Here is a 26,427-nt window from a genome sequence, read left to right as displayed (position 1 = left end):
GATATTTTGCAGTAGACTACTAGTGTATTGGTGCTTTTTTATTAGGCTCTTATTTTGGAGTGTAGATGTAGCACTTAACGACAAATGTGTTTTTATGTTTTGAAGTAATATTTATGTGACAATGTGGAATGTGCAAATTTAAGAAAAAAAAGTATTTTCTTAACGGGACATTTTATCTGTTGCGTAAAGTGACTCGACCTATTAAGATAACGGGTGTGACACGACACGACCCATTAAGATAATAGATGTTACACAAAAATGATACGAAACACGACAAACACAACTTGTTTGCTAGGCCTAATATCCGCGTTCAGGGTAAGTTAGTTTTGTTATAGGTTTAGGGTTTAGGATGATAACAATATCAACTACGAGAGCAGTAACTACGGCACTTGAAGAAAATAACATGAAGGGGTAAATCCCTTTCCTCTGCTCTTTCTCATAGATAACGTATATTCCCATTCTGTTAGAGTTTTTTAAGAACTACTTTATTGAGAGTTTTGATGCGGATAATCATGTAATCAGTTAAAGAATGTATGATTAATGTTGAAAAATGACAAAGGAAATGGTTTTTTTTATGGATTTGAGGGTTGAAATGCCATCGGTGTGAAAGAAGACAAGTCGATTGGCAATATATAATCGATGGTTTCAAAAGGATAAAGTAATTATAGTCGATGAATTCCATGCTGAAACCAATTTCCCTTGCTTTATGGAAGCGTTCTTTAGGTCAATAACTAACTCCATGTCCTAAATTATTCTTAAAAGTACATTAAGGCCATACATATATATCATATTTTGATGCCTATGATTTAAGTTGTGCAATGAGAAAATCTTACGGCCGACGGTTGATGAATAAGAAAGACGTGGGGTATGCTGTTCAAGAAATATAATTGTAACTTGTGGCGAAGATGCATTTTTCTAAGTATATATATCTTTTCTTTTTGGTAAGTGTTTTAACTCTTCCATAAACCATAAAAATTCGGCTTCAACATGCAATTCACAAATTATGATTACTTTATCAATTGAAACGAAAGCTAATGGTTGTATTTTGCCAACTTGTCTTCCATCTCACCTGTTGCATTTCAACCCTTAATTCCATGAGAAAAACTGAGAAAACACTAACTGTTAATCCAGTTTTCAACACCGGTCGTAGAAGCTTTAGCTAATTACATGATTATCCGCAAAACTTTCACCAAATAGTTCTCAGGAAACTTTTATGCAACCTAGAGCCCTTCTCTTCCTTTCCCAGGCATCAAAAGATGAGGAAAAGAAGCGGGAACGAAGAAAAGAGTATATTAGCATCGTTTATCGTGGAATGTACTAGGGCATCTCGATTCGGTACCAACAGTTGCCTGCAGTTTTTCTAAAGTTGCTTTCAGGTGCATACATAGAGCCCTAGGAAGTTTTAAAGCAAGTTTAACATGAAGAGATCACACAAACAGCATTTTGTATCTCTCAGGTACTTGCTAGGTCATGAGTGAAAGAATTGTACGTTTTATAGGCTTTTAGAAATCATACAATAGTATAATACATTGCAAGAAACCGGTTGACAATGCAGAAAAAGATTTCATAACAAAAACAAAATCTGATACACATCTCCATGTTAAAGTTAGGAGTGTGATATCCACACACCCTTTTTTACTTCTCACACACCCTTCTAATTTTTGACCGTCGGATCAGGATGAATTGAAAAAGATCAACAGATAGAAATTAACAAAAGGTGTGTAAGAAGTAAAAAAAAGATGTGTGGATAGCACACCCCTAAAGTTATTGTCATTTCAATAAAACTCTGCCAAAATGTTTCTATATACACAACAAGGGAAACCATAATAACCTGTAGAAGAACAGCCATAGCTGTGGCAGAGATCTCTTCGCACCAAAGAAGCCAACAGTTGGGAATGAGAAGGCTCTGATCACTCATGAATATTCCTCCCCAGCCATATTTTACCGTGAAGCCAGTGACCAAAAGTTTAAAAGAAAAGTTGGTGACACAGCAAACCAACTGATAAAAGCCATAGCTGTGGCAGTCTCAAACCTTTTGCAATGGTTAAAACCACATTTGTTAAGATCATTGGCAATGAGGACAGTGATTCCAGCAGAAGCACATGCAGCAGCAAATGTAAGAGTGGATGTGATCTGCACAAAAAGAAACACTTGTATATCTGTAAGCTTGTGATGACTGATTTAGGTCTCGAACAGCGGGACTTAATGCCCCTCTGATGCAGCAAATTCACTTTTCAACTTTCAAAAAATGGATATTTGCACGCACAAGTACATATTAACAAAGCATCTTGTTAATGAATGAATAAAAAACAGAAATACTAAGTTATCTGCATAGAAATGAAGGTAACATCTCAAGTGGCAAAACCCGAAGGGACATCTAGTCATCTATCAATGTTAAAGTGTGGCAAGGGTGAGATGGCCATTTAATAAGACTTAGTTTAAAATTTGCCTAAAACAACACACAAAATATGTATACTGAGGATAGAGTGGTTTACCAGTTAGGTCTGACCAGTGGTACATTACCACAAACACCACAATAGGTGAGTGAAAGAAAGGTATGTGCATTAATATGAGTGCGCCTGGATAAGTTTCGTTTCTTGTGTGTATTGTAGTGGTGCATTTGAAGCGTGTTATGTCTCTAAATTTGTTGACTCACCATGTTTTTGTTAAAAATTCTGGTATCAGAGCGAGGCAGTTAGGGATCGACAAACCACAAAGTTTCTAGTGTTCATGCCACAAGCTGAGACTGTGAAACTTGTCTGAGATTAAGCTCGGGTGGTATCAAGAAGTTCCACAGCTAGAATTATAACATGTGGTCAAGAAAGGTGAAAAGTACCAGGTATGGCTACTATGATGCCTGATTATTCAAGAGATCACAACATCAGACAGTCAACTAATAGAAATTTATTCAGTCGGTGGTCTTGGATGAAGTGGTGTTTTTCTGTAGTAATAGACAATGGATGGTAACACTATCAACTACCAAAGAATAATCTAGAGCGGCAACTATGGCACCTGAACAAAGCGCATGGGTGATGCAAATAATTGACCATGCAGTGCCGGTCTACTGTTAAATTCAGTCAGTGATCTGTTTAGCTTCATTTGAGTGGCAGCCGCTCCTCTCAACCAATGACAGAAAATGTAGATAGCTCAGCTGTCATTCTTCATGTAGTGGAGAAGTTATGGTGACAGCATTGGAGTCTTTAGTTTATGTGTGTAATGTCGTACATTAGTAGTGTCCAAGTTATATTCAATCTGTTGTCCCATGGTGTGTTTCATGCATCCCTGGAATAACAAATTCTACTATCGAAGCAATGGTATATAAATAATTGGGTAATCACATACGAACAAAGCAGCTAGTTAACATTTGAATGGACAGATCACTGCTTTTCTATTTCACCAGGGACAGAACCAGCCACGAGACTGGCCCAGCCCCTTATGCTAGGCAAAAAAAAAAAAAAAAGTATAAGTTATTGTGGCGTGATGTTGTTACATTGGTCAGTATAGGTTAGTATGGCTTTGATCCTGCCCATTTTTAGAGAGGAAACAGAAAAGTCAAAAGCATTCAGGCACAGAGACATTCCTACTGGCTCTGTATTTATCACTAGGTTAGTCTGGTGGTGTGTTGTTGCTCTAGTTTGGTTACTAAACTTGTGTGTGACTGATGATTTTGATGCTTTGAAGACGAGGACGTCAACATTTAAATACTGCACTTTTGTTTGTTGTATTGTTATCTTTTTGTTTTTCAGTTGGTTATCTTTTTATCATTTTGGTTTGTTTATGTATATGTATGCATTCTGAGGGGTACGGCTAACTACGTCCCCCTGACTAGGTGTATTTGTTTTTGTTTATTAATAAAATGCACCCATATCCGTGTATTTTCTTCAAAATCTTATTAGGTTTGTAACTTCGAAAACGCATGAAAACAACTGATATTGTGCCAAAATTTCAACAAGGATTTCCGTCGAGGTAAGAAAAAAATTAGCTTAAAATCCAGCCCACCCAAATTTCAAATCCTATGTGAAATTAGATAAAGCATTAACCACAAATCAACTTTTGCAGGTCAGTATCCACAGGGAGCTCCTGTGATAATATGCACCCCTATCAAGTTTGGGGAATCTATCGGTGTCACATTCAGTTAAGTGCTAGCTACAGATTTTGCCAATGATTTAAACACTCAAATTCTACTAGTTAGTGGCTAATCAACAGAAGTAATGCAACAAGACTTGAAGGGTTAAATTCATATCTTACCCCATCTCCAATGGTGAAGAAACACACAGCCTTGCAATTGCGCAAACTCCGCTTCACCAAAAGAGCATACAAATCAACAATCGCCATTGACAAACTCCACACACATTGCAAGCTAACAGCAGCAACAAGGTAGCTACATTTCACCCAGCAAAGCCAAACCCAATTACAAACACAAAAATCATCAAAGACTTAAACTTTAACCAAAACCCATCTCAATAAACATGTAAAAATTGCAAAAATCACGAACCCAGCATTACCAGAAGGCGGTGACGGTGGGAAAATCGGAGGTGGTGGCCATGACGGAGAGAGAGATTGCGGCGAAGCAGAGCTGGCAGAGACGCAGGGCGAACCCACCGGGGGTGCCAGGCATGCCTTGGACGTCCTTCATCCTCACTCTGAGGGCGTTCTGGGCCGCCACGTCAGTCGTGGGCGGGGCCTCCACCGGATGGACCAACGGGCGGCTCACGTACATAGCTCTATAAAATCTCTCTGCACACCCACTCTACAGAGACAAAAGCGATCTCGATGAAACCATCAAGTCAGAATCGGGGAGGAAGAAGATGGGAATTAGAAATGGTTGGAATTGATGGGAGTTTTGTTTGTCTGCTTTCTTTCACATCAGTCATTAGTCATCAGCGGCGTGCTGCTGCCTGGTGGCTTAACACTTGTTTATGTGTTTTTGGGGCACCCTTTGCTTTTGGAAATTTGGAATATGCTTCCTTGTACAGCATTTTGGTCGAGCACTACGCTTCTTTTTTAGTAGACTTGTAGAAATTTTTGTTAAAAGTTCCGAAGAAATGCACGGTGAAGATTAATTTTAATAACGCGAACGATGAAGATTATTTAGAAGGTCAAAAAATGGACTACAGAATACAAATTCGAGACTTATAGACATAATAACAGTAGGAGTTTGGTTTAGGATTGGGGGGTTTAAGAATTGGCATGATTGGTTATTTGAATATGACTTCGTTCTTCATTCTTACTAATGTAGCTAAAATCAAGAACTGTAATTGGGGAAATTAGTGCTTAGTAAAAGAGAACGCATATGGTTTTTCAACCAAAACTAAGTCTTCATTTGCCCTAAATAATCATTGTATAGCTCAAGAGTAAAGTTAAAACGGATTTAAGTAATACGAGTTTAGCCATGCTTATTTTGTAGAAGGTGTTTTAGATTGGTTCTATTCTAATACAATCATTGTCTAATACAATCTTGCAATGTTTCTTGATGATCAACATTGAGTTTGATTATTTGACTTAGGGCTAGTTTGAAATTATGGTGCTTGAAAAAAAAAAAACGGCTTATTAAAAAATCTGAGACATCAAATGTGTTTGATAAAACAGAGAAAAAATGTATTTTTTTTTAATAAAAAAATATGCCGTAAGTAACAGTAGAAAAGTATAGAAAAGCAAAAACATGGACTACTATGCTTCTAAGAAAAGTACATTTTTTTCAAAGCATAGTAGTCAATGCCATTTAATAAAATTTTCAAAAGACAAGTATATCCCTACATATTTTACAAAATTATGCCCTTACATTATTCTCTTTGACAATTATTATATCACATTATATATCATATCCTTTTTAGTTATTTAACATATTCACAACAATTTATATAAAAGTTTACTAAATGCTCAAACACTATTTTTTTGTCAAAACACTTTTACAAAAAAATTTACCAAATACTCAATAACTTTATTTTACAGCTGCTTATTCTCATAGTACAGCAGAAACATTTTTTTATAAAAAACACAATAATACCAAACTAGCCCTTAACATTATCAAAATTTTAGTGTTTAAGTAAGAAATACAATATGTCTACTTATTCGATAATCATTAGATGATCAAACGATTTTAAATTTAGTTAATACTTTGAAAGAATGATGATGATCTAGAAAATAAATTTCCGATTACCAAATAACATTGTAAAACAAAAAGAAAAATCGATAAAATAGAACAAAATAATTCAAAATAATATTAGAAAAACCAAATTTTTATGAGAAAGTTCATGTCAAGATCATAAGTAAAATTTTGACGCGCAACGAACAAAGATTAGGATCAACATTATTTTAGTATTAAGAAACCAAAGAAAGAAATGGCTTTGAAAAGGGATTTGGATCCTCTCCTCAGCTAATGGAGAGGATCCTTCTAACCCATCATTGTGAACCGTTGGATAAAAATCTAACGGTTACAATTATTATAATTTAAAAATATCTTTCTCTTTATAACCGTTGGATAAAAATCTAACGGCCGACAGTGATAGGTCAGGAGGATCCTCTCCATTAGCTCAGGAGAGGATCCAAATCCTTGAAAAGAAAGGTAAAACTCGTAGACTTTCTAGTCGGCGAGCCAATCAAAAAGACCATAAAGCCCCTGTAAGCGCTCTATATATCAAAATCCTTTCGTTATTCGCGGTGTTCAAAGTCTCCCAAATTTCTCTCTGAGCGATCGGTTAGGGTTTAACATTTGGGCAATCGATTGAAATTCCAAGAATCGAAGATGATCGAGGTGGTGCTGAACGACCGTCTGGGGAAGAAGGTGAAGGTGAAGTGCAACGAGGATGACACCATCGGCGACCTGAAGAAGCTGGTGGCGGCTCAGACGGGCACCCGCTCCGACAAGATTCGGATCCAGAAGTGGTACAACGTCTACAAGGACCACATCACCCTCAAGGACTATGAGATTCACGACGGCATGGGCCTCGAGCTCTATTACAACTGAAGGTTCGGATTGAAATCTCTCTGCAATTTCAGATATTTGGGGCAATTATGTTGTTTTCTAGGGTTTTTTGATTGGTTAGGTGAATTGGGGTTTTTAAGTTTTAGGGTTTATTGTATGGGTTAATTTTCTTGTTGAATTTCAATTATTTCGACTGAATGTTCGGATATAATGTCTGCAATTTCATCTGTTATCATGATATAGTTATTTTTTACTCAATTGGGGCAATTTGATTGTTTTTTCAGGGTTTTTGATTTGTTGGATGAATTGAACTTTTGACTTCTAGGGTTTCTTGTATTAGTTAATATCCTTGTCGAATTTTAACTGTTACGTAGTGAAGACGTTGAATGTAGTGCATGTTTATGGTCGACTCTTAGCTAATAGAACAAAGGCAACTAGATGTTTGACCCTCTATACATGACTTGCCCTTCACATCCAGTCCTTTACCTATATGAAACAAACGCAGACTTTAACAGGACCAAAGAGGGATGTTTTGTGGTTTATTGGGGTTCTTGTTGTGATCACTTGTTAGTTAAACAGAAAAATTACAGTAGGCTTGATTGATGGACTTGGTTAAGAGATCAATTAGATGTTCATTTGATTGGCTAGCACTTTTCTGATTGGAAATCAGCGGATCATCTATAAATTTGATTACATTACTTGTAGTTTGTCGCTAAGTGCATACGCTAATTGGTAGATAATTTCTGTCATACCAACGAGGCAGCTTCAGAATGTAAACATTGAAATTTCTGTGTGTTTTCAGGTGTTCCGGCCTTACTACAATGTGCTGGTGGTGGGATTGGCGTTTGGTCTCTACAAGAAGTGGCTGTATGTATTGAAAACCGGTTGTATGCATTGCAAACCGTAGAATGATGCAGATTAATGTTTTTCCTAAAACTATTTGGCTACATGTAAGGATTAACTGCATATACATTTGTGTTATTTGTGTTGCCACACATTCAGTCTCAGTATTCAGTATTGATGGTTTGCGACTGTGATATGTTGAATCATAATATATATTACTCAGGTCTTTAAGATGGGATGGATCTATAGAAAAGAGTGATCTTTTATTTGGATGGAATTTGGAGGGGATTAGACATGAAGGAAGCTCATTCCTTTAGTATCCTACTAAATTGGGGATTCGAGTGGATAAGTTTCTTTCACGACTACGAGTAATCCATCTTTTATCTTCAACATACCTATAAACACTAAAATTCCTGAAAAGCAATGGAACGAGAATATGCATACAAAATAATAATTATTGTTTTTATCAAATGAATAGAGTTGCAATCTTTGGGTAAATTCTTTGTAAGAATGAATCCTTTGATGCCATCTCAATAAGTGTCTGAAATACCATAATGTGTGTTTGATTTAAGGCCGTAGAAGCTTGATCTTGATCAAACGGATACCACAAGAACTTTTGTAATGGTACGTGATGTTTGACTTTGGTGGTTAGGAACTGGCTCATGTAAGTGGTGTTTGATAATTCTTCACAAGGATGATGAGGAATTTGGAAAAGGGTTTGCTGAATTTGTGGTGTGGCCGGAGGAATTTGACGAAACTGAATTTGGAGATTGCACTGCAATTTGGCTATACAATTCTTGTTGCGGAAGATTTTTCTGCTGGAATTCCTTATCGAGTTTTCTTCTCCTCTCCATGCTACTCCATGGCTTGTTCCATCTTCTAATGTCATATTTATAGGGAGATAAGTATCAACCATTAAAATTGGAGTGTATTTTTGCTCACCTATTGTGGCGAGGGTCATGATCCTGCCAATGATTGCTGTTAGATTAATTTAAATTTTCAAGATTCTTGTCATACCGTCTTATGTCTCTCAATGTTAGGAGAAAAGCTTGTGTGGGGCTCGGCCTACAACTGAATTTTGTTGGATGGCATTACAATCCAGACAAAACTCGTCTCATGGTAAATTTTAAATATAATATTTTATCATTCTTTTATTTTAAAATTTTCATTATTATATTTTCTATTAATTAATATACACCATGAGATTGATCTCACAGTTCATATTTTTTTCCTCTTCTTTCTTCTTTTCCTTTTCACTTTACTGTTGCGGTCTTCTTCCTCATAGTTTCTTTCCTTTCTTCTTAAGAATATGAGGGGGAAAAAAGCCAATCTTCTCCAACTATCATGAAATGAAAAGAATAAAAATCCAATTTCAGAAACATAGTTAAAATCATCACTGTGGTAGGTACTTGCCGCCGTCTTCAGTCTTGACAAAAAAATATCTACAAAACAGTCAACACTTTTGATCAAAGACCAAAGCGCCCACGAGGAGTGGAGAGAAGGGGGTGTCAAACGATCTCTGATGCCTAAGTCGGTAACTCTAAATAGAGTGAGTGTTTAGGGTTTTATGTAGAGAGCTTTAATGAAAAGGGCTTAGACCAAGATTAATTTAATAAAAAAAACCACCCTATAGCTTTCTTTAACCAAAAGCACCTCAAAATTAACCATAAAACAGAGGCCTCCAATTCTACATGAGTTGAATTACAGAGCCCAACTGAAACAAAAATAAGTCTCCAAAATTACCCCAACAAGGAGGCGCAGGTCTAAAACTTGTTTGTTCTCATGAAGGAAAAAAATCACGTTAGCTCTAAGTAGAGCGTCGATCAGAGTTTTGTTTTCTGGGTTTTTCTTCCTTCATTCTTGGTGCATGTATCAGTTTTTGAATTTCCTTGTCCAAATTAGATTCAAATTTGGAGAATAACCAGACTTTGAGAAAAAAAAAATCCCAAATTATTGAATCCAATCTTTAAAAGTACAATTAAAAAGAAACGAACAGGAAAGAACTGTGCAATTGAATCAAGGAAGAGGACACTCAAACTGAATCCATTTTCCATGGAACAGGAAAAAACCAAAAATTTCAATTCCTTGCACCCATTTCTCCATAAAACTAGAAAGAAAAATATATTTCTACCTGTGATAGAACCACCTTCCCCAATTGCAAAATCTGCAAAAAATTAAAAAAAATAAAAATTAAAAAATAAAAAAAGGGAAAATAGAAAAGTAGACGAGAAAGAGAGAGAAAAGTGACTTCAACCATGGCGTTCAACTTTCATAACACTGTTAATGTTAAACATTTCTAGGAAATAGTATGATTTTTTTGCCACTTTTTTAGAAAACAATGTGACCCGTTATGTTTTGAATCCGTAACTGTTTCTGGAAAAACTAACACTATTTCTAAAAAAACTAACATTATCTCTGGAAAAATTAACACTGTCTCTGGAAAAACCTAACATTGTCTCTGAAGAAACTAAGACTGTCTCTGGAAAAATTAACATTGTCTTTGAAAAAACTAACACTACATTGTCTCTGAAAAAAACTAACACTGTCTCTAGAAAAACTCTGGAAAAACTAGCACTCTCTCTGGAAAGACTAACATTGTCTCTGGAAAAACAATGTCTCTGGAAAAATTAACATTGTCTCTGGAAAAACTAACTATGTCTCTAGAAACAGTGACTTAGATTCCAAAAACAATGTTACTTAAAATCCAGAAACAGTGACCCATCGTTGTTATTGAATAGCATGCAGATCTCAAATTTATTTTCTGGAGAAACAAACGATGAACTCCACTGACGAAGAAAAATTGAAAAACATTACCTCAAATCCACTATCAATAATATTGCATTTCAACGAAATAATACAAAATATAAATTAAATAGCATGAGGATCTATATTTTTGTTTCAAGGAAAAAGAAGAAGGTCTGCAAAACAACGATGAACTCGATTAACGATAAAATTTGAAACTCAACCTAAAAAAGTTAGGAGTAAAATCGACAAATCATAATTTATTATAGTTGGGCTATTTTTAGTTGGACTGTTTTAATATGGGCTTTGTACTAATCATTAAACAAAACTTATAACATGATTTTTTATTAAAACTAAAACTTTTCAAACTCTTTTCATTAGTTTGCCTTTTTATGTATAACGAAAAGCTTACCAAAATTTGATGAGATGAGGGTATAAATAGTGGGATGTGGCCGGCCATGTGTGTACCCTACACATGGTGGCTTCCCATTGGTCAAGTTTTGTCATCCGTAGGATGCACAAGGAAAGAATATTTCCAAAATATTAATTAGGAGATAATATCTTGTCTTTCTTGAGTAAACGTCTACGTGTTGCCTTGTGGATTTTTGAGATTATTTTTGGCTCCACAAATGCCTCCACACCTATTGGGTTGTTGGTAAAAAAAGGCAATAGGTGTAGAAATCACAAGCTACTTAGGTAGTAAAGAGTTGTTTCCAAATTTGATGTGGATCTTCTATTTTGACTTGGAGGTAAATTCATCTAGGAAAGGGAAGCCAATTGCCACCAAAATTTATTTAAGTCTGCCTTAAGCAGGGAGTTAATAAATTCCGAGAGCAATTTTTATCCTACAAGAAAGAAAGAAAGCCAAGCAAATTTTTATGTGTAATTTCTTAAGGTGTATGGTGGGTTATATAGAGAAAAAAAAGAAGATGAAATTGTAGATAATGCCATGTAACACTACGTGATTAGTTGAAAATCTTATCGAAATCTATCATCAAGGATTCTAAACAGATAGTGACACGTAACGCGACAGGATTAGTTAAAAATCTTATCGAAAATCTATCATAACAGATAGTAACACGTGGTGCGACAGAATTAGTTAAAAATCTACTCGAAAATCTTTTCACAAAAATTGTACTTTTGATAATGACATGTAACGTGACGAGATTGGTTAGAAATCATGTTCGAAATTGAAAATAAAGTTATTTATTATTATTTTATAAAATAAAAAAATACGAATATTTTTAATACGAATTGCCTTACTATTCAATTTAGGTATGAAAATACACTTAAATATTTACAGTTTATTGCAGGCAATTACTGTTCAATAAGGATATTGAGTTCCGAATAGTTCGGAGGCTATTAGGGATGGAACTGCTCTGATAGTATTCAAGCAACACATCTATTCAGGTTTGAGTTACGATTACGGATAGAGAGCTCCAATGCTATTTTCTCTTCGAATAAAGCATCTTTCCCAACTAAAAGCTGGGCCATTTTCAAATATGTCGGACCAACAAGCTGCAACTCAACATCGAACCCTGCACTGGGCCTATTTCGGCCAATATCTGTCCAACATCATATGTCCAAAAATTAGCCCAAAACGCAAGGATTCGAAAGGATAACGTCACATCGCTATCACCTAAAGCGTGTACGTAAGGATGTCGGTCGAGAGTGGACGCGCTATGGTTCGGCAGGCCACGTCATTAGAATCTCTGTCATTTTATAGGGGAAACTTTTCCTTCTGGTCTGGTGGTAATAAGACGACGACGCGAACATGATAGGGACCATAACCAGAAGCTCCAGAAGGGGAAGGGGAGAGGAAAATTTCAGGTATGGCAGGCCCGTAACTTGTACCATAAGCCTTGTCAATCCATCAATTTGATTCAGTTTCTGGCTCTCCTGCATGGCTTCTTTAAGTTAAACGCCTATGGTAAAAATCCAAACCGACGGCTTGCGTAACAGAAACAGTAACTGTGACAACAATGGCGGAACTACGATTTATGATTTGATTTGATTTATTTGTAGCAATAATAAATCAGAAAACAACGACTAATATCATTTGCGTATAGATTTTGACAATTGTGGTATGTATATTGCTGATGATGATGTCTAACTTCTCTGGTAAGAAGACCCTAAACCCTAGTCTTCTTAACGTGGATGCAAATTTCCGCATTCTCCTTCTTGGACAAAATTGCACTTACAAAACAAATCACACCTTTGGTCAAGGCCAAAAAGCATCACGCGCCCATGATGAATGGGGGGCATTGGTTGAAGAACCTCTGATGCCAAAGTTAAAATTTTGAGAGAAAAATGTTTGGAGAATTTTTTAGAGTTTTGCAAGAGACTTAGAAGTAGTTTTTTGAGGGAATGGAGAGCTATTTATAGGGATATGGCCGGCCCTATTAGGAGAATAGGGACCGGTCATTTGTGGTATTTTTGGGTGTAAATTAGCCATTAATAGAATAATTAGGTAATAAATCCATTAATTGACTAATTAACATAATTTAAAAGAAATGTTTTGGGGTTATGGAATATTACCTTGTGGAGAATATAGGATGAGGGTGGATGAAATAGTGTTGAATTTGTTACCTACTTTGGGCACTTTTGACTTGGTTGAGGGATGATTGCCCGTTACTTGCGTGTAGGAATCCCGGTATGCATCAAGGATATTTTTGTCCTCTTCTATCCAAAAATCCACTTATCGCCTTGTGTTTATTTTTGGCTCCACACTTAACTTTTGTCAATTTCATTAGCAAGTGCTGAAGTCTGAAGACATTGAGTTGAGGCATTTGCATCAAACATTAGGTTTTTCTTAATAAAACAATTACATACGGTGAATACTAGTAATATTCTCATTTGGACCTCTCTGTTCTATCTTCTCGGTTCTTTATCTTAACCTACGGTTTGCAAAATGAATGGAACCGTTTATTTTTAGTCACACTTTAAAGATCATTTCTACAAAAAATTAACCAAATTTGAAATCGTTTATCACCTACCAATTATCTAAAATATAGACGAATCTTGTTTTTTCGTTAAATATTGAAATCTTGACAATGTTAATCGAACACTAAATAGTGACCCTAGAAAGTAGACGGTTTTGATGCCAGTAGTTATTTTGTAGGTGAATAGCTACATTTTCCTTAATATCTTAACTTGTTTTCATCTTATTAAGAGTGTAGATGACAAATTTGGATTTTGTTTAATCATTTACTTCTATCCTCAAATAAATAGAGGAACTCAATGTTTTAATTAAACTCTAAATTAAAAAATTCACAATCAAATGACCAAATAATTTTCAATTTGTTAATTCCATGCATGATTGATTATTGATTATTGGATGACGAATTGTAGAAAATGAACTTTTTCGATCATCATACAATATTTTAATCAGTAAAGATAAGTTAGAAAATACTTTATTCATTATAAGTCGTGATATGTAATTATATTTTATTAATTATAAGGATTATTACGAATGTGTTGCAGGGTTTTGTCCACAACATCAAATTACTTGCAGTAGCCACCACTCTATATCAAACCATAAGAATTTCAAACCCCTTGATTTTCTGAATGGAAACAAACGCTTACAAATTTTATTTTCTATGTGGTTGGTGGGATGTTGAATTCTCGATCTCTTTACATATGACTTCATACTACATGAAACTGTGGTGCATTTTCTCGAGTTTATGTATATTATTCATTCATTCATTCACGCGAATTTTAGTAATCATTAATTAATTAATTATCACTTGTCGCTTACTATTTTTTCTATCAATGTCACAATCTTTGCCGACTTACTCTTTTGTCAAACGCAAATTACCATAACAAATTTCATGCACGTGCAATCACTTGAAGACTGGCTAGTTACGTCTACTTCTATGTTATATACAAAAGTAGTTGCAGGATATCTTTTACAAATTTTAACCGTTACAAGATGAATTCACATGCATTAAGTGTTGTAAAATGACCGTAACATTAATACGAATATTATAAGGAATTATTATTGGCACTTTAAAAATCTCATTCTACACTCTAAACTTTCTATATTTAGAAAGAAAAATACACTTATAAGAAGTGTAGAATGAGATTTTTGAAGTTCTAATTACACTTCTCATATTACATTATTATATATAATAAGAGGAGACAGCATACAGGCAGTAGTCATTGAATGGTGATGAGGTATTTGTGGCCCTTTTCCCGTTCCTTGGATCTTTCAAAAAGAAAACCGACTTTCAATTCTTTCTGCAACGTATCTGTGCACATAGACTGACACTTCCGTCCCTTAACGTAATTCTAAAGGCATGCATGTAAATCCCTAGGACGATATTTCTTATTATCTCATCTCTCAATGTCTAACATCTCATGCCCTGTCAAATAATTAATTAATGGTTACATTTACATCCTTTATCAAAATATTAACAAAAATTAGGATCAATGAAATCCCACATATGAAAACTACCATACTTAACTACATTTGATGCCACAAGAGTGTGCAGCTCCATTGCCATCTCGAGAAACAAAAAAAATGTGATTTTCTGGTTTCAAAGAAGATGCCAAAATTCTATCTGGATTGATATTCTTTACATTGCTGCTAAATTTAAAGACAAGGTCAAAATTTATTAATTCCTTTTATTTTAATGTTGGTCACACATTTATTGATTTTTCTTCACTTATTCATTATTTTATTATTAAATTCCAACCCACTTGATTTTATAAATAACAAAAAAATATTTTAATTTGAAATTTCAATTGGAATAGAAAACTTAATAAAATGTGATTTTGTGGGATCAATCGTAAAGATAAAATTTAACACCTCCATTAAAAATAATCTAAGATGGTGAAAAAGTGAATTCTGAAAACGAAGAGAGTTAACACCTAACCATGCATGCACAAAATAAACAAACAATGCTTTGTCTTTGGGAAAGGCTTTTGTCCCCTTATTTTCTCTTTGTGCTTTGACTACCTTTTTTGACTATTTGCACTTTGCTTTCCTCCCCTGGCAATATATGGTATTTGACCCATTTGATTGTGAAATTTCAATGCCCACTTGTATATATCCAATGGGCTATTATTTTCTTCTAATGAGGATCCTTTTCGGATCCTCTTTGTAAGGATTTTGGGATACTCTAATTACATCTTTTTATTGTACATCGTACGATCAGTTTTTGTCAGGTACTATTTATATTTAATTTTAAATAAAAAATTTACAATGATTTATGACCGCACGATATACGATGAACATATGTGATTAAAGGATCTCCAGGATCTTCACAAAAAGGATCCGGAGAGTATCCTGATTCATTTTCTTATAATACAAATCATACAATATGCAAATTACTATTTTAATTTATGAGAGTTGTTGGACCTATCTTAGTGTCTTATTTTTTCATCTATATTATAATTTCACTCTCCATAAAAGTTAAATTTTGAATTGCTATTCTTTCACCCACTGTTATTTTTTTAAATAATATACTTTCTCATCCACTATTATTCCTAAAAAACTAAAATGCTATTTTTCCAATAACGAAGTTTCCTCTTACGATAATCTACCAATAAATGAATAACCCTACAAATGCTTCACTACTGACATACCTCGATCCGGAATGTCCACCTGAACTCCAAATCGAGTTGTGTTGGCCGACACTCGAAGGGTGACGAAGCCATAAAGTGTAGTGATGTGGAAAATGTAAATAAATTTAAACCTAAAAGTGCCTAAATATAAGAGTGCGCTTGTGAGCAGGAATGAACCCATTTCACACGTGATGTCAGAGCATAAGTAAAGTACAATAAGGTAGGATAAGAATTATACCATCAAAGGTAGCCACCTATACCAAGATTTGCCAATTATCCTCACCGACACGAAAAACTCAGCACTAAAACCTGGAGGGGCGAAAAACAAGGGTGAGTGGGCCTAAAAATAAGGTTTTATAAAAACCTTTGAAAACATTATAACCCCTCGCCGTAAAACATGTATAGTTTCTAGAAAATCATACTACGTATAGGTATGAAATCAAATGCAAATCAACAGTAAATTCAGAAGTATGCCACATCACAATATCTCAACAGTTTTATAAGTAAAATCAGGTGTTCAATCAATCTATACTAGCACACAAGTCTGAGTCGCCTAATACGACCGGTACAACTGAGCTGATGCTCATTAATCTATGCTAGCACACGAGTCAGAGTTGCCTAATGCAACCTGTACGATAGGACTAGGTGTAATCATATATACGCTCAAGTGCTACAATCACTTGACGACTGGCGCTATTCGTGGTCACCTACGAGTCGAAGTTGCCTAATGCAACCTATATAACAGAACTGGCACCTACTTGGATCCAAGGTGAGCGTGCGGTGTGGAGGTAAACATACACATGAAAGACTGGCTTTGGCCCTGGGAGAGCATTAACACCGAGGTGCATCAATGAATAGCAGACTACATAAATATAAGCATGCCATAACGATACAATAATTCTAGTCAACATAATATCATTCATAGCTGTAGGTATAATCATGGCATCAATAAACATAAGCATATTTGTGCATCCCATAGGATTTATGATCACTTCGTAATTTTCCGTTATTTCGCTAATTCTTATAGGAATTAGTCTAAGTTAGGCATATGTAGTAAATTCTCTTTCAATATATAAATGGAAACTAACAAATATGTATATACTATATAAAAGACAAGACCCACTCACAGTTACTTGCGAGGTCGCAGCCGTTTGAACTAGGCTAGCCGAAGTCTCCGATAGTAATTGCACCTAAGCATAATATTGAAACCCATTAGTAAAAATTTATCAAAAAGTTTGAATTTGGAGAAACGGACGGCGAATTTAGAATCAGTGCATCGAAATACGCTAAGGAGGGTCTCGGGCAAATTTCGTAAAAAATCAACGAAAAGTCAACGGTTAACCCTAAAAAGTCAATCGAGATGCTCCGTCGGTAAACTACATTAAAACTTTAAAATTTCACTAAATGGATGTCAAAAATGGACTCGAGATGTCGAAATTAGCCTAGGAGGGTTTTCCGAGAAATTTCTGAAAAAGTTAACTTAGGAATATTCCAAAGAATGTTCTCAGAATATTCCAACCCATTACAGAAATTAGGCCGCCCTGGGACAAAAGCTATATGATTGGCAGAAGAGCATTACGAACATGTATTTGAATGATTGAGTTTGTGATATAGAAAATTTCATAATTTTGACGATGTTGTCCGAGAGGGTACTACGTGAGCGCGATTAAGGCGCTAATTGGATGATTTATATGTATTTCCCAATGAGGGGAAAGATGTTAGTATTGCACCCTCGGGAATTTGTTGCTGCTTATCGAGACAACATTGAGTTGTCAATATCGCGGGCTACAAACCATAATATCAATAACTTATTCGTTGGGTTCGTTAAGCAAGTAGATAAGTATGCCGTCCACATTATTATATTTTTTATTTACCTATTTATTGTTTGGGCTGAACCCAAAGATACCACACACTCATCTTCGGAGTATGTGACGCTACAACTGCATAGGTGGAAAACTTTCTATTTTCAATGTTAATTTCAATACGATTACTTTTACTATACGTAGTAAGTATATTTTGGAGACTATACTTGTTTTACGGTGAGGGGTTACAATGTTTTTAGAAAGGTTTTTATAAAACTTTATTTTCAAGCCAACTAACCCTTATTTTTCGCCCCTCCAGGTTTTAGTAGCTGAGTTTTCTTATCGATGAGGATTCTTGGCAAATCTTCGTGTAGATGATTACCTTCGATGGTATAATTCGCAATCCATTATACTATACTTCACTTATACTCTGACGTCATGTGTGAAATGGGTTCATTTCAGCTCACCAGCACACTCTTATATTTAGGCACTTTTAAGTTTAAATTTATTCACATTTTCCACATCACTACACTTTATGGCTTCGTTACCTTCCAGGTGTTGGCCAGCACAGCTTGATTCAGAGTCATAGTGGACATTCCGGGTCAAGGTGTGTCAATTACTGTGTGAATATGCCCTCCAATAACTACCAACAATATCCAATCATCATCAGTTGCTAGCTTCTTACCCTTTAATTGGAGAGGCCCGAGAGGGCATCCACACTTTTTCATTCCAGAATTTTTTCTATCTTCATACTTTATGTCATTTGAAGGAATTCAGCTTACATATTGTCCATTCTTTTCACATTCCAATGTAAGTCTAGGAATTCCGTAACTTTTTGACATTCAACCTGTTATTATTATACATCTTTTAAGGCGCTCATAGGTCTTTAACAATTAAGAAAACTTGATTAAAAAGTGGGTGAGAAAATAAGACATTAGGGTGGGAAAAACAACACTCTAATTCATATGTGTAAGAGAAAAGAACTTTTGAACGGCAATGAGTTCATGAAGAAAAGCCTAATCATTATAACAATTTATCACTTGCAATTAGCTATTAACTTTTGCCATTTACCTTTGAGTTATCAACTTATTATATATATATATATATTATAAGCACTTATTTTTTATATGACAAGTATATATGGGATAGAATCAAGGGACATTTTTTTACAAATATTTTTACACTTCTTTTGAACCTTTAGATTAAAGCTATTTTAATGGTTAAGATTGTACTGGTTTATTTACTAATTCAATTTGTAATATGAAAGGAAATTAATTTCATTAATTGTGAAAAATTATTATTAGTGTTTCTCTCTCCTCTGTATATCTTAAAAGATTTAACGCCATTACATCTTAGACATTTAGCAGCAAAGTATATAGAATTTACTTCGACCAACTAGTTTGCAAGCGGCGGCTTCCTTCGAAAAAAAACAAAGTATGAGCATTGTTGATCTAAATACAGGTGATGGTCATTAGTTTTATTTGGAGCATTTTGGTGTTGTTCGGGTTCATGGTGGTGGTGCCTGTAATTCCTCCTTTTCACCCCAACTCCAAAACGTGTTTTAAAATAAAAAATTGTTTGTGTTTGTAATCCAAAATTTGATCTTTTATTTATCCTCAAATATCTAAAGATTAGAAAAGAAAATAAGATAATTGACTACAAGAACTCCATGAATCATACAAGTTGAATCCCATGTCATTTGGACTCTCTTCCTATTTCTTCCTTCTTCTCTTCACCATCAGAAGGACTTGGTAGGAATAAACCGTTTTTATTTTCGAATTTGAAGACATGAGAAGAGAGAGAAATCAAAATATTATCATAATAATTATCATTATTGCAGGGGTATATTTGTATAATTTCCTTTCTTATTTCAAGGGTTTGATCTAAGGGTTTAAATGGAGTATAAAAGTATTTGTCAAAATCTTTGTCCCTTGATCTTATTCCATTATATATATATATATATATATATGTATGTATATACCTGTTTTTTTTTTTTATAATAAAAATAAAATATTTTCATGTCAAGTAATAACTTTTACTCGAAACCATTATCTATTGTGAGCGATTTATTAATTTTTTCAGGTCGCCAATAATATCTCCTTTTGTGTTGACTTTAGCATGTTAAAATGCCCAATTTGTAAAAAGTGGGATATTTTGTGAGCAATTTGGATTCCAAAAACTCAAGATAATTCAAAGTCAGATGGTATGGGATGAGGTGAAAATAGTGGATAGATTCCAAATTCGACACTTTCAACAACTATCAGAAGACTGAGGTTTTATTTTGGGTTTGGTGTCTACCAATGACTTACATATCTAGAATTAACTGTGTTTGGTCCCTCCTATTAATGCGCACGAAAACGACTTAGTTTCATGATTGTCTCTCTAAATATCATATATAAAACTAACTCTTCTAATTTACATCTTTGCCAAATTGAAAAAACTATACCAAACGTTTACCTAAATAATTGCCGTGAGTCTGACCTGGCAAGTCTGTGTATTGGGCAATCGCAGATTTGTCATTTCAGTAATATCTCGAATCAATCAAAAGATTTCAAGTACGACGATAACATCATAAAATTTTCAATATTTTAACAAATTCACATGAATATTGCCAGAAATTCTTAATAAAATTTCTATATGTTATTTGGTGCTCACTAATTAACAATATCTGTCATATGGTGTCACTAATCCGACCTCGAAATAATCTTTGCAAAGAGTCCCGAAAATGTCAAAAATAAAATTAAAAATAAAACTTGTGGCGTGGCTTGCGAAAACAAAGGAAAACAGCGCAGTCAACGGAACGGCGCGACACAAGCAAATGCATCTCTTTCGGAGCTGACGTCGTGCCACACGTGAGTTTATTATTTAACTGACGCCGTGTGGGCCACCACCGAGTTCTCACGTGCGGCAGATAAGGTTAACCAGACAGAATGTGTCGGTTTTTTGTCCGTTTGTGTTCCTTCTGCTTTCCAGCTCCTTTACCGCTCCTTTTGTTTATCCCCACGCATTACCTATTGACTTTCTCTTTGACTATTTTTTGTTTTACAATCCCCATAATTATAAAATTCATTAATTACTCACCTAATTGGTTGGTGGATTAAATAATAATTATAATAATTACTAGAAGTATGTAATCCCTCACTTTGTGGCGTCAAAGATTGGGACAACTAATTAAACAATTAATTTAGTTCAATGCTTTAATTAGTTAAGTTAAGATTGTCTTAGAATCGACGTGGTTGTGTTATAGTCGATGAAGCTTTTTCTTCTTTGGTTATAATCCCTGAAAGTCTATTGTCGTGTGAAACATTGATTCCAATTAACAAACCATGAGAGGATTATGAGAAGGGTTAGGTCAAAACTCACATGAGAAATGGAGATTAGACCTTTAACCAACTCCTTTTCTTAGTCATGCACGAAACTAATTAAACCCATTTTTCTCTCTTTCAAAATATACTTTTTGAAAGAAAAGTTTGGGGTCCTTTTCTTGGTGAAGGGATTGTTATTAGCATTTCAAAATCTCATTCTACACTCCAAACTTTTTATATTAAGAAAAAAAAAAATACAGTTGTGATAAGCGTAGAATGAGATTTTTGGAATGTCAATAACATTTTCCTTGGCAAAAATATGTAATGTACACATCTTTTGACAATCTCAACTTAACCGTTCAAACATCAGCGTAATCTCGATTTACTTGTTCAAACGTCGTTGTATATGGTACACAGTGTATTGTAGAAACTGTCTAATTGGTAATGACATTTGAGTACTAGGACAATAAGAGAATCCGATGTACATATACCAAATCGTACAAATAGGATTTGGATGCAAAAAGAAAGGAGAAACCTCCATGATCAAAAGACAACCAACAAAACGAAGATACGTTAAGAAACCGGGAGGACTTAGATTGGAGGCTCAAAAATTGAATCGGAGTAGCTTCTCCGACAACTTCAGGAAGGGTAAAAGGTCAGCATGGGGAGCTGTACAATTGAATCGAGGCTTACTTCTTTCTTTACATTCCTACATTGTTGCTGCCTAAATCCATTAGAATCGTCAATCTCCTTGCCGTTTTCATGAAATCACTGCAACTTCAACAATAATTTGATCAATATATTACCTTACAAACGATTCATTTGATAATTAAAAGGACAAAAACCTCCGTCCTTTGGAGCCATTACACGATTCAATGGGAATTGATCCGTACCTGAAAGGTTCATCTCCAACGTGTTTAACTGCACCAGTACCATCTCGATAGAGCACATGGTTCAGTGTCTCAGAATTGTCTATGCCAAACATATCTGCCAGTTTTCTGTACAATTCATCATAGGACCCAAGAAGTGAAAGGTCAAGACTACGACCTACATCTTCTGATTCCATGAAGACTTTACAGTGACCAGTTTCCAGATTTGGTTCGGTTTCATGTCGATTATCCTTATACCAATGGAAACCCTCACAAGATGAGCGCTCTTGTATGCTTTGTTGAAGTGCAGATCCAGAATTGTCAGAATGATTTGCCATTTTATCTGCATTCCCATCTGACGAACTATTTCCAGTAAGAACTGGTGAGACTGTATCGCCAGAGCTGCTCAGAGAGATCTGCTGCTCCGTAAGTATTGGCCGACCAAAGAGTATGAGCTGCGTTGGCTTTACATCATCAGGTTTCTTTGACGTCTGGGTAGAATGTGACATAGTCAATAAGCAAGAAAGATTCTCGCTCATGGTAGGCTTCTGAATCATAGTGTTATTGGAGAATTTAGTGGGTGCAGCAGCATGATCAAGTGGCGGGAAACCAGCCGGAAATAGACCTGTGTGCAGTTTATTGAGGTGCATATCTGATAAGGATAGACCATAATGAGCATGCCTGGCTCCCTGCATGCCAGCAGGAGTTTTGTCGGGCAGACAACCAAAGGGGCTGCTGGGTCCAAGGAGGTTGCCGGAAAACGTCGGCATTGGAAGTTGGCCTTCGAAAGGGAAATCTGGGTGTTGTGGTAGCCTCATCTTCTTTCTTGGGGGTGAGAAGGGTGTCAGATGGATCGCGGGCATGTTGGATACCAATTCTACCAACCATGGGCTAACGCGTTTCACATTTTGAAGTAAATCGGGTTCATCCCAGGTAACCTGAAACATAAGAGATCAGAAAACCAAAGGGAATTAAAGCAGAGCAAAACACTCCTACCGTGTTCGTGTTAAAAAAACTCAACGGTACCAACCATACTATGGAAGTGGACTTCCCAAATGTTTTGTTGCCAAAAACCATGACTCTTCCCAGACGTAATTGGTCGGAAAAGAGCACACATCAAAATTAGCTAATTTGGTATGGAATAGGAAAATCAAATTGAAGCTGGAACCCCAAAGAAATCGCTACGGAAGTATAAACAGCAGGCTAAAAACTGATAAGCTCATAGAAAAGCAGATAAAACTAGAGGAAAATAAGGGGAAGTGAACTGAAAGGAGTTAAAAGAAAGGCAAATGGATTATGGTACGCAGATTGATTTTCTTAATTCTGATTGGAAAATTGTCAATGAAAAATACCGCCCTTACTTGAAAAGTAAAATAAAAATTACTAAACGATATCGGAGAACCATAATTACAGAGTACATGAGAGAAAGAGAGTAGTACCTGGAGAAGCCTCCACGGTGACTCGGGCCAGCGCAAAGGCTCAGCAACCTGAACAGAGGATATAGTTCCCATGAACCAACTTATCCGGGAAGAATCCTCAGTTTCAAAGGCCATCTTGAATCTCATTCCAGGACACCACCGGATCTGCAATGCTGCTTTCACCAACGAAGACTTCACACAGAATTCTGGGGTACTTGCTCGAGGGTAGTAAACAACCTCAAACGGCTGTCCGTTTGCAGCAAGTGTTGCAGCTTCAAAAACCGATTCAGGCCCGACTTTCCCCTTACCCATTAGACTTCCATTCGAATTAGAGCCATTACCATGGCCATTTTTCATTAGTTTGTTCTCATCCTCCCTCAAAAACGCCGAGAATCCACCATATGGCACAGTACAATTCCCACCCGTTGGATTCCACCCTGAAGATGACTCTGATCCACCTCCAATTCCCCTCTTTGCGCGACGAATTCCGACGCAGAGATCACCATTCTCTGCCCTCAAAAACACAATTGAGTCCCCAGAAACAAGCTTCTTGTGGTTCACAAAGGTACTCCACCCTGTGGTCAATAGATGCCGCCTAGGGGTCCCTCTGTAAATGTGCCTAAACTTCCATGTTTCCCCATGGACATCCTTAGCAAGGATTGTCTGAACAGGGGGATCGGCAGAGTAATCCAATCGCGGAAAGATGGTTTCTGCACAATATCTCGGAACAGAGAACCCACCCCCATTGTTTGCATCGATTGTGTCAACGTCTTCGCAAAGGAGGCAGGTTTATCCGGTGTTTCAGTCCCATTAAGCCCTCCAATTCCATCATCCTCATAACCTGCCTCGGCCCATATTCAAGGGAACCAACCTAATTTTTGCATAAACCTCATCAGTCTCAGGATCAGCCATGAACTTAATGGCGGCGACCCGGCAAAGTATATGAGGAGGAACTCTTGGGCAGTTCCTGAAATCAACAGGTCCACAGGCATGCTCAGCATGGCCCTGAGGGAAGTAGAAGACCTTGGCATTCACCGGAGGCATTTGAACCATGCCGCCGGCGCAGGCATGCCATAGCTGAGGATCTAAGCACCTATCCCCCTCCTTCAGTTTCTCCTTTGAATCCATAAACGTAATCATATCAATTTCTTCAACTAAAAGAAGCAAAATTTGCAAAAATAAAACCCTTCTCTTCCTGCTCTCAGCAAATGCTGCAAACCACAGTAACCACCCAAATTAGGCATACAACTCACAGAATTCAATCAAACCGTACAAACAACAACAAAACAGAAACAATCAATCTCATAAATGAAGTGCATTTCATAAATTTCTTACCTTATAAACAAGGCATGAATTCGAAACCGAAAAGCCGAAAAAGAAAGCTTCTTTCTTGCCACGTTTGCTCTAGAAAACATTCACAAAATCAAATTTTCCCAACAAGAAAACCTGGACTTCAAAGTTCAAATCCATTTCTTTTATTTTTCTTAATTCAGTAAATTCAAAGGGGGTTCAATTGCCCTGGCACGCCATTAAACCCACCTACAAAACCCAAATCCCAAGCAGCTCCAATTCAACACTGAATTCCGAATCTCAAAACCCTAATCTCTCTCCTTACTGAACCAGTCCAAACCCACCAATTTTTTTCAAACAAAAAAAAAAAAAACTCAGACTCAAAAACTGAAGAAACACTCTGCTCTTCTGGAAATTCGAATCCGCCGAGCCCTCAGAAGCTCAGCCGTCGGAGAAAAATTCAGGATCTGCGGCGGGGGTCGAGCCTTTACTTTCCAAGTCCGGCGAAAACCGAGAGCTCGGAGCCACTTCTGAGCCGCCGGGAAGTTCAGAGCTGAAAAAATCTCCGACGGAAAAGAGGAAGGAGAATCGTCGGCGCCGAAAACCTCTCAGAATCTTCGTCGTCTTGTTGGCTTGAAAGATTTCAATCACCAACGACTGTTTGCCTAACACAGAAGAAGATAAAAAGCCATAGACAGAAAGAGAGAGAGAGGAGAGAGAGGAGAGAAACGTTTAGGAAGCAATCGTCCAAAAGTTTCACTCAGCAAATAAAAACACCAAAACATAAAATAAATAAATGAAAATATATAAACAAAAAAGTTTCCACTTTCAATTGTTACTGCAAATATCAAGCAGTGGTAGTCTGTGTCACTGTTCTTGTTAAAAGCATTTACCACCATTGGTAAATTCCATGAAAATAGCCTATTCCGACAGTTTGGCTCTCATGCTGACGTGCTGTGTCAAATTTACCCGTTAACATATACACGTACTTATGGTCCGGAATTCATCGTTTAGAATTTGATGATTAGATATCAACGTAAACAAAACTCTATACGTTACATATTCCATAATTGTATTAACATGCTTGGTTTGGACATTAGGATCAACAAGAGTTTATACATGATGTGTTTTATGCATTGTATCATCATCACATTGTATAGCTCGCATATAATGTTCAACTAAAACATAACATATGTTGACATGGTATATTAGACTTATTTGGTGACTTTTACTCATAATCGTATATTCAGTCAGCAATCTTGCACTTGAAATTTGACATTAGGACATCAAGGTTAACGCGTGTCTAAATAGTACATGTTTCATCTATTGCATAATTTTGATACGTTATATTGATAGCATATTATATTTATATACAAACTCGATATGAAATCCTTAATGATATGCGTGTGTGTATGTGGCGTGCTTTAGGTGTCGTATTAGCACACCACGTCACATTATATTACAATAACTTCTCATACGTGAAGTCGATTTATTTTTTTTTATCTCGTGTCGTGAAATTGATTAAACTGTTTTCAGTCTAAATACGTAATTGAGATTGACATTTGTTTTTTTTTACAACTCAAAATTTCTTAGATAGTTGGGCATAGACCACCACAAAAAGAAAAATGCTTACTTTCACTTTATTTAGTAAATTGATATATTTTA

The 26,427-nt window shown here is 35.9% G+C and overlaps 3 protein-coding genes across 3 annotated transcripts; 1 reads left to right on the top strand and 2 right to left on the bottom strand.

Moving 5' to 3' along the window:
• Nucleotides 1-1,475: 1,475 nt before the first annotated feature.
• LOC103934869 (CASP-like protein 5A1) lies at nt 1,476-4,943 on the bottom strand. Its single transcript, XM_009344626.3, has 3 exons — nt 4,506-4,943; nt 4,249-4,381; nt 1,476-2,133 (listed from the first exon to the last, which is right to left on the bottom strand). The coding sequence occupies exons 1-3, from the start codon at nt 4,718-4,720 to the stop codon at nt 1,942-1,944; spliced, it is 540 nt and encodes a 179-aa protein (XP_009342901.2). The 5' UTR covers nt 4,721-4,943; the 3' UTR covers nt 1,476-1,941.
• A 1,753-nt stretch (nt 4,944-6,696) lies between these two features.
• On the top strand, nt 6,697-8,001 carry LOC103934877 (ubiquitin-like protein 5). Its single transcript, XM_009344637.3, has 2 exons — nt 6,697-6,969; nt 7,728-8,001. Exon 1 carries the CDS (start codon nt 6,746-6,748, stop codon nt 6,965-6,967), a length of 222 nt encoding a protein of 73 aa, XP_009342912.1. The 5' UTR covers nt 6,697-6,745; the 3' UTR covers nt 6,968-6,969; nt 7,728-8,001.
• A 13,605-nt stretch (nt 8,002-21,606) lies between these two features.
• On the bottom strand, nt 21,607-25,532 carry LOC103934885 (auxin response factor 18). The gene is given in 6 exon segments (XM_009344656.3): nt 21,607-21,956; nt 22,079-22,992; nt 23,494-24,230; nt 24,233-24,326; nt 24,328-24,683; nt 24,808-25,532. Coding segments are annotated over 5 exon segments (2,100 nt in total). The 5' UTR covers nt 24,613-24,683; nt 24,808-25,532; the 3' UTR covers nt 21,607-21,886.
• Between the last annotated feature and the right edge of the window lie 895 nt (nt 25,533-26,427).

The sequence above is a fragment of a genome, unplaced genomic scaffold (genome assembly GCF_019419815.1).
Source record: "Pyrus x bretschneideri cultivar Hongxiangsu unplaced genomic scaffold, Pyrus_bretschneideri_v1 Contig45, whole genome shotgun sequence".
Taxonomy (NCBI): domain Eukaryota; kingdom Viridiplantae; phylum Streptophyta; class Magnoliopsida; order Rosales; family Rosaceae; genus Pyrus; species Pyrus x bretschneideri.
The sequence above is the reverse complement of the archived record's forward strand: the minus strand, read 5'-3'. Positions and strand labels throughout refer to the sequence as shown.